This window comes from Ctenopharyngodon idella, chromosome 13 (genome assembly GCF_019924925.1).
Source record: "Ctenopharyngodon idella isolate HZGC_01 chromosome 13, HZGC01, whole genome shotgun sequence".
Lineage (NCBI taxonomy): Eukaryota > Metazoa > Chordata > Actinopteri > Cypriniformes > Xenocyprididae > Ctenopharyngodon > Ctenopharyngodon idella.
This window is the reverse complement of record NC_067232.1, coordinates 36,707,669-36,721,232: the sequence shown is the minus strand read 5'-3', so window position 1 is coordinate 36,721,232 and position 13,564 is coordinate 36,707,669. Positions and strand designations below refer to the sequence as shown.

At 35.6% G+C, this 13,564-nt stretch overlaps 1 protein-coding gene across 3 annotated transcripts in view; it reads left to right on the top strand.

Annotated features, from left to right (window-relative positions):
* Positions 1 to 13,564, top strand: part of LOC127524842 (CUB and sushi domain-containing protein 1-like) — a 632,721-nt gene that overhangs the window by 307,978 nt on the left and 311,179 nt on the right. For all 3 annotated transcript variants that reach the window (XM_051916817.1, XM_051916816.1, XM_051916815.1), the window contains exon 3: positions 4,578 to 4,690. In XM_051916817.1, the coding sequence (XP_051772777.1) occupies positions 4,578 to 4,690 (113 nt within the window). The remainder of the gene's footprint in view (positions 1 to 4,577; positions 4,691 to 13,564) is intronic.

Below are 13,564 nucleotides of genomic sequence, written 5' to 3'. Positions count from 1 at the left end.
TAATGCATGAATTATAATTGTTGGGATTTTTAAATTGATTTTATTATTTATGCTACAAAAGTTTTTTTTTTTTTTTTTTTTTTTACACTAGTGTGCTTCTTATGGTACTGTAGCATCTACAGTAATTAATAATTGATTTCATCCAAGTCAAAAATATGCTTTAATGTACCTAATTTGTTAAGGTTGATATAGTCACACCAAAGGAAGCCATTTTTATGCATTATACAGTAGAAATAACATTTCAGGTTACCTCAGTTCATTTTTGTGTGCCAGGATTTTTACTGTGCTCTAGGAATGGGGATATGAAGCCTCATAAAGCTTTCCCCTGACTGTTCCGGGAAAAGATTCAAAACTTCAACCCCGGTTTCACAGACAAGGCTTAAGGTAGTCCTGGACTAAAATGCATGTTTAAGCTGTTTTAACTGAAAGCAACTGACAGTGTTAAAATATGTCAGTGCCATACACGAGTGCTGAATGGTTGTTGATGGTCTGTAGCTCACATCTCCGAAAGCGTCTAAACAAATTTTCAAATAGGCGCTATGTTTACATATAAATTGGGTATCTGAGGTCTAAACAACTACACTACACATTGCATGGCTGTTAAAGACCTCTCAGACAATCAGATATGTAGTGTGTGTGTATGTGTGTGTGTGTGTGTGTGTGTGTGTGTATATATATATATATATATTATTAGGGCTGTCAACGCATGCGATTTTGAATTAATCGCATGCGTTGACAGCCCTAATATATATATATATATATAATATATATATATATATAGATATATATATATATATATATATACACAGACACACACACACACACATACACACACACTACATATCTGATTGTCTGAGAGGTCTTTACAAATTTTCAAATAGGCGCTATGTTTACATATAAATTGGGTATCTGAGGTCTAAACAACTACACTACACATTGCATGGCTGTTAAAGACCTCTCAGACAATCAGATATGTAGTGTGTGTATGTGTGTGTGTGTGTGTATATATATATATATATATATATATATATTAGGGCTGTCAACGCATGCGATTAATTCAAAATCCTTAACGTGTTAAAATAATTTGATGCATTTAAGGTGAAAAAATTACGGAAGCATGTGAAATTGCGTCAAAACGTAATTTACGTCACGCAGTTATATGATCTTAAAAGTCCATGCTGATTATATCAGAGATGGCAGAGAGAATTATTCATTCCAGTGTCTGTTTCGCTTTAAAACACAAACTCTCTGTCATGTTGTGTCATTGTATCTGAAGACCTCGAGCCCTCCCGCATCGTGCTGTTCCTGTCGGAACGTCGAAACATCCCACCGCTGTATGGCCAGATGATATGAAAACTATGTTTCTCGGCTGGATAAAGCAAACCAGATTCTTGCTATGAAAGTTTTGATGGATGAGGATTGCAATCAAAGTAAAGACAATTGTGGTGAATCATGTATGAGCGCTCTCAACGCACTGATCGCACATTGTCTTTATGCACACATTTCAGTAGCCTACATTCACGTTGTTTTCACACACATTCAGGATATTTTGTCCTGTGTATGTTGTTGTGTACTTTAGTATATATGCAGGTCAAGGCGGCTGGTTTAGGTTTTTTTGGCATCTCCATGTGGTCCTGTTCAGTATCGCAACTTGACTTGTCTAAAATGTAAACAAGCTCTTCGCTGTTGCACATACTATACACTATGAATTCTGAAAGTTTTTTTTTTTTTTTTTTGCTGTGAGTATTTTATGGGTGCTTTGGTATAGCCTACATAAATGTATGAATTATATGAAATCATATCATTTGGTTATTTGGTGTCCTTTTTTATCTAAATTTATCTTGAAAAAAGCTGAAAAATACAGTTTTGTGAAAATCACACTTCAATCTGATGGTTTACTTTGCTGGATATAGGCAATGATAGCAAAATGGATGTGTTAAACAAGATAAATGGTGTGTGCTTAATTTCACGATAAGTGTGTGTGTGTGTATGTATATATGAATATATATGGGTATACTTATAGGGATAATACACTGCTCTGACAAAACCTGACAAATGTGTATGTTGCTGTTGGTTGCCTATGTCGGTGCTGTGTGAATTAGCTTTTAGTAGTGGGGTAGTCTTACCTACCCAGGCCTTTGCCTAAGTGACTTCTGTACTTCACCTGATCTTTCATAATAGTAGTAGTAATAATAAGAATATGTTTAATTTATATAGTGCATTTCCAGAGCTCAATGTCACTTTACAATAGTGGTACAATAATACATTGACAACAGTTGTAGGCAAACACAAAAAGATGTAGGGATTGAGCATGGCACAACCTAACACGGAGCTAGTTGTAACACGCGCGGTTTCAACATTTCCACACATGCTAGCATGACGAAACTTACTTGTCGCTATATTAACACTATAGAGAGACAAATTGTGCCAAAATTGAAAAGAAAAAAAAGTTTGTATTGTTTATTTAAAATGAGAGAAATCAGCTAATATTTTATTCTCCAATCCTCTGTTAGCAGTTTAAATAGTTATTTAATGCTTAGTTAATTAGCAGAAGACACTAGCCAGATTTAATCCCAGTTGCGCAGGTGAGGCGCTTTGTAACACTGTTACAATATGCCTCGCTATTAGAACTATGCTATTCTATGACATTAGGGATGTAATTTACAGTATTAACTTTATTAATTTTATTGAGAATCCATGAGAAATGGGTGAATATTGACTGAGAGTCAATGTTCAATGTTCAGAAATGAATATTCCAATAAATTTAAAGCATTCTGGTGCATCTATTTGTCTTATGTTCTGTGCAAGCTGTGTGTGGAGGGAGGAAGGTATGTGTTGGTTTCACCTCTGTGTTTCTGAATGTCTGAATGTGTGTTTTTTCTTTTCTTTCTTCCCCCCCCCCCCCCATCTATTTGCCCACATTGTTTTGAACTATGCCAGGGGTGCCCTGGAGATCTACCTTCCTGCAAAGTTCAGCGCCAACCCTGATCAAACACACCTGAATCAACTAATTGAGTTCTTCAGGAAGACTTCATAATTACAGGCAGGTGTGTTGAGCAGGAATGGGACTGAACTGTGCAGGAAGGGCTCCAGGAACAGGATTACAATGCTGTATAGCTGTGTTTTGCGGTGTGTTCATTGTCATACTCCAAAATTAGTTTATAGTTTATTACATAGATTTTTTTTTTACAATAATCAATGCTAAAATTCATTAGTAACTTACTTTTTGTGGCATCAGTTGCGTGCACATTCAAGCTCCGTCAATATCCCTGTTCTTGGCTCATTTGACCAGATCATTCATTGAATCATTGATTTGTTGAATCATGTACATCTGCAATTGGATCAGTCCAATTCACGAATGAGTCATTCCAATTCAGCAGGTTCACTGGAAAGAATCAGCTTGTTCACGAATCAGACATCACTCCTGCGTCTCAGGTAAAAATGCTATACCTGTTTGGTAACTTTTAGTTACTTCTGTTTGAAATTTGACATGTTTCTTATGAAATATAAATGAGACATTAGAAATGTTTTATGTACTTTTTAAGATCAAAACTGATATTTATTATACACTGATAGTGTGCAGGATTTTTTTGCTTTAAGATGATCAAAAAGTGAAAGCAAAAACAACTCAGTCTCTCTGTGGTTACTCCTGTACAGCAATGAAATTATATGAAATGCAAATGGGACTTTTGATGAAGTCTTCTGCTTCTGAACTCCCCTAGAGTTTCTGATGATATCTTGAAAATGTTGTTCAGATTAGCCCCATGATCCCAAAGTTACAACTTTCTCTATGGACTCTTCTTTATTTCTCATCCAGTACATCCAAGAGAAAATTGTAGAGAAATGCATTTACATTAATTTATGCCTCCATTCTTAAAGTACAGCACAACACGGTCTTGTGCATGTCTTTTTTTATTTTGCAAGAAACATCTGGTTAACTTAAATTAAACAACTGAGATCACCATTGTGTTTTATCAGCTATGGAAGATACAGTATAAGGCTTTGAGCAATAAAAATTTCCTGTGAGCTACGATGATCTTGATAATCACCTTTCTGTTCAACTACTAGGAGGAAAATGAGCTCTATTCTGGTTTTACATTGGTCTGAGATAACATGAATCATCTTTAGAGAATTCCATGAATATCAGATGATTTGTTAGGGTCAGATAACCACTGCTACTTAGCTGAGATCTCTGAGGAATGAGACCAGTTCCTTTCTCTGGGCTTTCATCGAAGAATATGTCTTTTCCTTCACTTGTGAGCCACAGAGGATGGTATTTAGTACAGAAGACCTCTGTTTTATCTTTAGCTTGTAATAGCCATCGAAATCATTAGGGTGGTGTCAAAGGTGAGGCAGTACTATGGAGTCATATGGCAGCTCTGTGTGCTCTCCCTGAGGGCAACCGAGATGAGTCGATCCTGCTCATTAAAAACATGACAAAGAACATTTTGGAAAATGGCAGGAATGAATGACTCAATTACCTGTTTCTTTTATGTTAAAATATTATGTGTGGTGGATCAATGATTTGAATACTATACTGACAAACACTGACATTGCATTTATAAATTTAATTTCAGGTTGTCGGGCTTCATGTTGCCATCACCCATCGTGAGTTCAGGGTCGATTTTGGCACTGTGGTTTACTACGGATTTCGCAGTGAGTGCCCAAGGATTTAAAGCAATCTATGAAGGTAGGGAACATTGGTTTTTACCATACAATCCTAAAATGATTCTTCTGTGTTAAACGTAATGTTTTGCCCCAGGTGCATTTGCTTAGTTCTGGTCAAGCCATCTGCATTCGTGCCAACAGGATGGCACACAGACGTGCACAGCCAGACTTTTGACTATCGGCATAAAATCTGGTCCTTATAATGGCGTATTCTGGACAAGAACCTCCCACTTGGAGAGGAACAGACAGTTTGACCATTATGTAATGCAAACAAGCACAGTTTTTATTTTTATGGGCCATTTAGGGGAGGTAAATATTTTGAATTGTGACCAGCTATACAGAAATATGTGTAGACCATAAACAGATTATTACTCATTCATAACTCAGAAAACAAAGCATAATGTGCATTTAGTAACACTTTAGAATACTGTTCCATCATTAATTAATAACCAGACAGGAACAAATGAGTAACGCGCTATTAACATTCTAGTAACTGCTATTAACTATCAAGAAAATCTGATTAACAAATTAGTAAGTAATAGTGCTCAGTTGAATGTGGTAGTTCACTATTAGCTAATCAATAACTACTTTTTTTTTTCTTTTTTCATACCTTCCAAAGAACTAATAAGACCTACTATATACAGGTTCATAATTAATGGAAATAATCCATAATCTGTAATTAATTCTAAAGTGAAAGTCATGGTAACCCACTAGTAATGACTGAAGTATTACCAAATCCTTCAGAAGGAATTACTAATTATTTGGATCAGTATTCTAAAGTGAAAAGCAAGAAGACCCCTTAATAATCCAAAACCTCAAAAGCTTACAATGAATTTAGTCATTACTAGGGAGTTAGCATGCTTTTCACTTTAGAATACTGATCCAAATAATTAGTAGTTCCTTCTGAAGGATTTAGTAATAAGTCATTACTATCAACAGTCATTACTATTCAATACTTTACAAAAACCTCAAAAGCGTACAATAATTTCAGTCATTACTAGAGAGTTATCATATTTTTCACTTTAGAATACTGATCCAAATAATTAGTAATTCCTTCTGAAGTATTTGGCAATACTAGAGCAACTACTAGTGGGTTACCATGATCTTTACTTAAGAATTAATTATGCATTATTCACGTTAATAATGAACATATATAGTATATGGTAGTTAGTAGTCCTAAAGTAGTTATTGATTAGCTAAAAGTGAACTACCACATTCAGTTAAGCACTATTACGTACCAATTCATTAATCAGAGTTTCTTGTTAGTTAATAGTAGTAACTAGAGTGTTAATATTGCATTAGTCATTTGTTCCTGTGTAGTTATTCATTAATGACGGAACAGTATTCTAAAAGTGTTACTGTGCATTCTGCTCATCGATATTTAGTTTATTTGCTACAAAATTTATGGAACAAAAAAAAACAAAACAAAAAAAAGATTTGATGCCGCTAATCTGGAGAAGTTATATGCAAATACAGCGACTAGAATAGCGCTCATTGTATCAGCGCAATTTTGTTTCCAGCCAGAGTGATACACACTGACTCCTACAGCCTGCATAAACCCAACCACTCCTGTTGGAACTGTTGATTTTCTGCTAGCTCTGTCCAGTTTTATGTGCAATATGCATGAGGCGGTCAATGAACAGACTGGTCTGTGAGTGTGCCATCTGGGGCTGAGAATAGATAGAATAGATAGCATGAATCATGAATTTTTTTTTTTTTTTTGGCAGATTAGGTTGGATTGAAGTGTAGTGGTGCATTTAGTGCAGAGCTCTCTCTGGTTTAGTAAAATACTGTCTTTGTCCTGGAGTGTTTAATTTTGTTTGCTGGTCCTAGATTGATTGTAAGGCTCAGGGAAACTAGATTTACACACCCTGCAAACTCATCAATGAGTGTTTTAGATTAGCTTAGGGATTAAAAGAGGCACCCCAGACTCAAGTGGATGTAATTCTATTTTGTCTTTGAAACCTACAGCTATTTGTTTTATTTTAACAGGAAATGTGAGTGAATGCTTTACATTTTCTAATCCAGAGCTGTCACTTCAACTTTACTTACTCAATCTTTACATGTTGGTGTTTTTCTGCATGTACAGCTGCAAAATGTGACTGTAGAAACAGTGTTAGGTAAAATGAGTTTTAAAAAATGAAAGTTCTGTCATCATCCTTTCATCTTTGTGTCGATCCAGACCTTTATACTGTTGTTGTTATTGCTGTTGTTTTCAAAGACAGAACAGTTCATAGTGGCTTGTCAAACTTGCATAAGTCATTTTTGGAGCTAGATATACAGTATCTCTGATCATGGAATAGAGAAGCGTGGAAAATGAACTGTCCTAATGGATATTTACAAATTTTCAATTTGTTAAATAAATAAATAAATAAATACCTAAATTAATTAAAAAGGGGGATAAAATACATTTTGATAATTTGATGAAAAGTTAGTGTTTGGTGACCAGCCATGCCAAATGAGTCCCACAGCTTTACCCCCAAAGCTCTGTACATTCAAAGCAAATATACCTCTGATTTTTCATGAGCTTTAAATATCACTGCCAGGGTCACACTAGCTTCTGAGATGAATATTGTGTGAGCTGTTCGTAGGGCACAAGTCATAAACTTGCGACTTGTGAGACCCTATGCTTATGAATGATGCACAGCTGAGTCACTATTCTGATTAACCTATCTATAAGGAGATCTAGTTTTATGCTTTATTTCTCTTTTAACCTCATCTTGAGCATGAACTATGACAGTCATCATTCACATCTTACTTGCCTGTAGCCTCTTTAGGTGATAACTACGAGCAGCTCTGGAAGGCTGCACAAACAACGTCTCGCACATTAGCATTCATCTATTTTTTGGTGTCAGCTCTATGCCTGAAACACAGTCTGTTTTTTGACCATATGGTCGTCACTGAGATGCTGCTGTGGAATGCAGATGTGTTGACAATGTGTGCTTTGTACGTGCTGTGTGACAGAGATGTTCCTCCTAGTGTGAGGTATTGTTCTATGCTCTGCTCTTAGTTTTGTCTGCAATTATGTCTCAGGAACTCTCGCCACAGCTCACAAATGCGCTCCCCTGGGTTTTTTTTTTTATAGGTTCTACTGTTAACCCTATAAAGCCTACAGTATTATATTTGATATGCAAATTTCTAAGGCCTCTAAATTATCAACATGATCAAAAGCACTATGATTTCCGCAATGCGTAAAACGCGGACGGAATCCAGTTATAAAATAGAATTTATTGTATAACGCAGAATGTCACAGAATTTGGTAAATTTAAATTAATAAATCAAAAGTAATGTTGTACACTTAATCAAATTGCATAACTAGTGTTTGTGAATATTAAAGCACAAAAGACTGCTATTTACTGTAAACATGAAGTGCATGTTCTGGGTGTCTCTGTGCGAATGAATGGCACGGTTCGTCAATTACACGTACTAAAAGTTTGTGCGACACTCGTAGTGTTTTTAGCATCTGCTATCTCACTATATGAGGACACTCTACATGAACTTCATCTCCAGAGTTGCTCTGAGAGTTCACTTCACCAGCATTTCAAAAATTTTATTCATATATACACACAGAAACTGTAAGGTCTTCATGACAGCCCGTCAAAATAAAAGATAGGTTTAACTTGAATAAATTGTGACAGAAATATATTACTATTGTATAGCAGAATCTCATAATAATAATAAAAATAATAATAATAATTTTTCTTCAGTGTTTTAATTGTAACAATTTTATTTGATCCATAAAAGTTAAAAACACAGAACTTCTTAATAAATGCTTTTTGATTATTGAAATTTAAATAAATCATTAAATCCATAAAAATTACAACCAAGGGGAAAACAAAAACAAGAAAAAGAAAGACCCTAGCGTTTGCATAGCATCTGATATATAGCAAGTATAGTATAGCAAAGCATCTCATAGCAAACTTAAAACGTCCCCCTTCAGGTTGTGGTACTCGTGTCTGGCTGTTAAAACCTTTAGTGATCTTTAGTCTTTAGATCTTTAGTATTTTTTTTCCCCCCTTATGTCTAAAGCTTCAATAAATTTTTCAAAACATTTGATTTTTCCAACCATTATTTCACATGTCAGGCTTTACAGGGTTAATGGAAAATGTGTTTGATGGCCCACATTATTACTATGTTTACTGTTGCTTTTGATTGATGTTGATCACCATGTTTGCTGTAGTTTAGCCCACAGTGTAATTGGTATTTGAAATGTGTGTAAAATAAGGTATATGGTCTCTTTCCTTGTTTATGTGTATTAGCTGAAGTTCAGTAAAATCATCACCTTTTATAATTTTCAGTTGATGTGTGAACTTTCCCTGTAATGCATTTGGAATGCGCCTCTCACCCCATTACAGCCCAATCCATCAGGTTAATGGTATTTTGTATAGGTGGTTCCTCTGGTGGCCAAATGTGTACGGTTTAATCTAACCGAATAACTTTTTATTTTTTTTATTTCTTTATTTTTTTGGGGTTTTGTAGCCAATATGCCTGAACATTAATCAGAAACTTTGCTTCTGATGTCGACTCTAAATTAGCTTGGGAAAAGCTTGCTAAGGCAGCAGACATACTGTATCAGGATTCTTGACATATCAGTATCAGTGACTAGAGATGAGATGGGTCATAGTCATAATGCTTTTGCTGCCAATATAAAATTAAGTAACATAATTATAATGCACTTTGCAACTAAATTACTTGTCAGAAGAATTATTACAATTGTTGTAATTAATAAATCGATTGAGCATTGATGTCTTCCATCATGTTGCTGGTACTGCTGTTTTTATACTTCATTGTCAAGCTTTCAATTTTGTGCGCATAGCTTCCCAGCTTAAATGAAATTAACAAATCAAGAACGGTATTTTGAGCTAGATTTTACTCCTCTTTTATTTAAACATTCATGAAAGATGATGAAAGTTAGGTGGGTGTGCGATATCGGGATTTTAGATCGTGAACAATTAAAATGTCTCCACGATCTGCCTATGAAGAGTTGCAGTTTTGGCGCCCCGTCCCAATACTGTACAACGCGACACATTCACATCACATTTTAGCAACGCAGAGGTAGGTTTATTCTCTAATGACATTGCAGTTCTTTGCCATCACAAATGTATATTATTTGCATGCGTTTTAAAGCCTTGCAGTTAAACTTTTTATTTGCATGCTGTTCTGACATAAGCTTTTCTAAGCTGGTACACCCAATGCTCACGCACACTAAAAGCCTGTCACACAATTAATGTAAACAGTTCGGATACGTGTCAGTATATTATGATATTTTGATCTGTGCATTAGGTCTTATAGTAGTGACAGCAACCCAATAAATCTATTGCCCTTGGTCATTAATGGTAATTAAACAACAAAATACAAAGAGAAAATCATCACTTACCAATTTTGGTCGTATGATGTCAATTTTTGTAAACGTTAAAAAAATAATTTCACTTGTAGGCCACCATTATTGTTTGCGTCGCAGTGCATTTTGCGCAATGATGTCAAATGGCTACAACACATTCACTTGACACTTTAGCGAGATAAAAATATCTTCCGTTCAGCCCTTTCTATTTGAACCAGAATGTAACATAAACGAGGAGGATAACATAGAAGATAATACTCACAATGTACATGAAAATGTAGACATCTGAGAGGTAAGGATGCAAGAGTGGGGAAAAATCAATGGTGTCTATGCAACTGCTCATCTATGCCAACCGAGAGGGATAGTGTTTGTCGTAAAGAGCTCTGCCTTCTGTCAGCAGCTGTTCAAGGTATTTTTTTTATTATTTTTTTTTATTATGGGGTCTACTAGAATACTGTATGTTTGAATAATTTAATGTTCAAAAAACTCATTAATTTTCTTAATTACATTGTTTCAGCACCTGTTTTCCACCCTCTGACTGAACACTCTGTTTTAGTTTTGGTTTCTTTAAAACCCACCTTCCAAAAAGCGCAAAAAAAGCTGTGGTATTTGGTCAGTCGGTCTGTTGTGATTGTGAATTTACCAATGAACATTTTACAATGACTGATGAATGAACTGAAACATCATTATAGTAAATCAAGAACTCTCATAAATGACATTTGCTATGCTGTGTATCAGTAAAGAGTTTAAAGTTAAAAAAAGGCAACGAACAGTCAGTGGTTCAAATAGAAGGATATGAAATAGTTTCTGCAAAAGATGTGAACAGTTTTACGATCTCATACGAAAAGTAGGTTAGCTCGTCCACACATTTTCGTTACATTTTAAGTTACATTTTCACATTCCTTTATTATTCACTGAATACTTCACGTGCACTTTGGCCGTAATGAACGCTGCAGAACACCAAAGTCTGTAGGAGATGTTCGTGTCTGCTCTGCCTCATGCACACACTCCAACGGATTCTTTTCTTTTTTTTCCAGAGCGCTCTGATTGGTCAAGAAATAGGTTTAACATTGAACTTTTTTTTGAAGATTTTAATTGACCAATTAACCAGGCTATTCCAGTTGGACTTGACAGTCAAAAATCCTCTTATTGCTTATTTTATAAACAAGCCTGAATTTAGCCAGAATATTTAGAATTATAGGCAAATATTTCTCGCAATTATTATATTGGCTCACATAAATATATTCTTCTTGTTTGTCATCCCATTTAGTGCAAAATAGTGTGAAATACATACCTTGGATATTTTAAAATACATTATGTTTTTGCTGTATTTTACATAAATATGAATCTATTAATCATCAACCCTCAGAATTCAACTGTACAGTGAGTTACCATCAAATGCAAATTTTAGTTTGTAGTTTTTTCAGCAGGTGATTTAACTCAGTCAGCAAGTCTGCAACAGTCGGAGGAAAATGATGTTCAAGGCCACAAGCTAATGAATTACAAATACTCAGAAATCAATGGTATCTTGCAGACCCTCAACTTATTGTGTGAGCATTTATATTTTAAAGTATGCAGCACTATTTCATCGACGCCCCCATGCATTGTCGTTCAGATCATGCCATCCATATATATCCCGCAGGTTTCCCAGCAGCCTTTAGAGTGGAGCTTATGGGCCATTACACCCAACTAATTGTAATCTATTTGCCTGCAGTGTTGAGTGCCACAGCAGTATACTGAATGAATGTTGTACCCCTCAGCAATATTCACTCTCTTATTACTGAAATCAGGATGGCAATATTTGCTCATTTAATCAACAACGCCACACTGCAGTTAAGGTTACAGGGTATTTCCTGTGTCACAGTTTGGAAAGAAACAACTTTTTAGATTTAAAACACTTAATTATGAACAAAGTAACTAGCCATTTGAGGTTTTTTTTTTTTTTTTTTTGACGTCCTGTAGTGCTTTAAAGAGGAAAATTGTGTATTATATTCATATGGGTTGTGCAGGTTTCATATTGGGTATAGTGCAGTTTCATATAAAAACAAGAGACGATGACACAGTCTTATGCATCTTCAGCCCAAAAAAAAATTGTGGGGAAACTAGACAAATTTACCAAGGTGGTAAGAAAAAAGTAAACTTAACTTATACAGGGTATATACAGGAATCGTGGAGTTAAATTTAATACCTTGTAAGACCTTTTTTAAGACCTCATCGCCACTTCAAGTTTAACCAGTCACATCAGCGACACTTTAACTTACATTTACTATATATTAATTGTAAGATAGCACATTTAAACAGTCTTAGTTTGTGATAACTCCTTATCATTGCAACATAATTCAGAAGGGTGGTAACGAAGCACAAGAGAATTAATTGAGTGACTAACCCAATGCAAGGTTTATTAGAAAGAGAAACCAGAAACAAGAATTAGACCAATAAACAAAATAATTGACAAAATTATCGAAGAGGGAAAATAAAGCTCTCCGAGCATTTGCGCTAACAGAAATGCGCGATAGAGACCTGCATTTTGCGTCCCATAGTGGCTTTGTGGCTAGCACTTAGCATGTGGGACTGGACAGCGTTGATCACCATCGAGGCTATGCTAATCGCCTTCCGACACACAGAGCAGTACGCCTCACGGTTATTCCCAGAGACAGCCCTCAGCCATGGTTCCAACTAGAGGTGTAACGGTTCAAGTTACTCACGGTTTGGTTTTTATCACGGTTTTAGGGTCACTGTTTTGGTACAGTTCGGTATGTGCTCAGGGGAAAAAAGGACTACTGTCAAATAAAAAAATAAATAAAATAAAAATCAAACTGCAAGCAACAGCACAAATAAATACAGTAGAGCAAAGATACAAAGGTTTCAGGATTTTCTGGTATCTAACAGTAGTTTTCAGATATACAGAAATTGAATGAAGTAACTAATCAAATGTAAAACAACATTGCATAATCTTCACAAGATTAATCATTATTAATTATTAATTAAGTTACAAAAGCTATTTATTCAAGAGCAGTGAGTGATTTCCTTGTCTTTTGTTTTTTGATTAACATTAAAAACACAAAGACAGCAGGAATGCAAGGGCTGCTGTCTCTTTAAGACATAGGCTAATGCGCAGATCAGTACACATGCGACTGAACACATGCGTTCTTTCTCGAGTGTTTAAGTTTAATTAAGACATAACCGACTATATTTGCTAGGATACTCGACAAGACGGCATGTTGACATATTTCTGGTGTGAATTTGTCCATTCAAGCGCAAGACTTGAAAGAGAACTCAGTGTTTGTGCACTGTACACGCGCTTCCGTGTGCGCGCTTCGGATGAGTGCACAAATCTTCTCAGAGAGCGCGTGCGAGTTCTCTTTCGCTCGAATGTTAAAATTAGCAAGGCTTAAATGAGTTTAATTTAAACGCTAGCAATGTGTGCTTTTCAGGTCTCACCTGCGCTCGCATGCTATCAACACCCGGATGATGACGGCATAAATGACTGGTCAGACTGGCACTCGCATTGAACAAAGTTTAGGGGAAGCCAGAATGCGTATCCATCGACAGAAA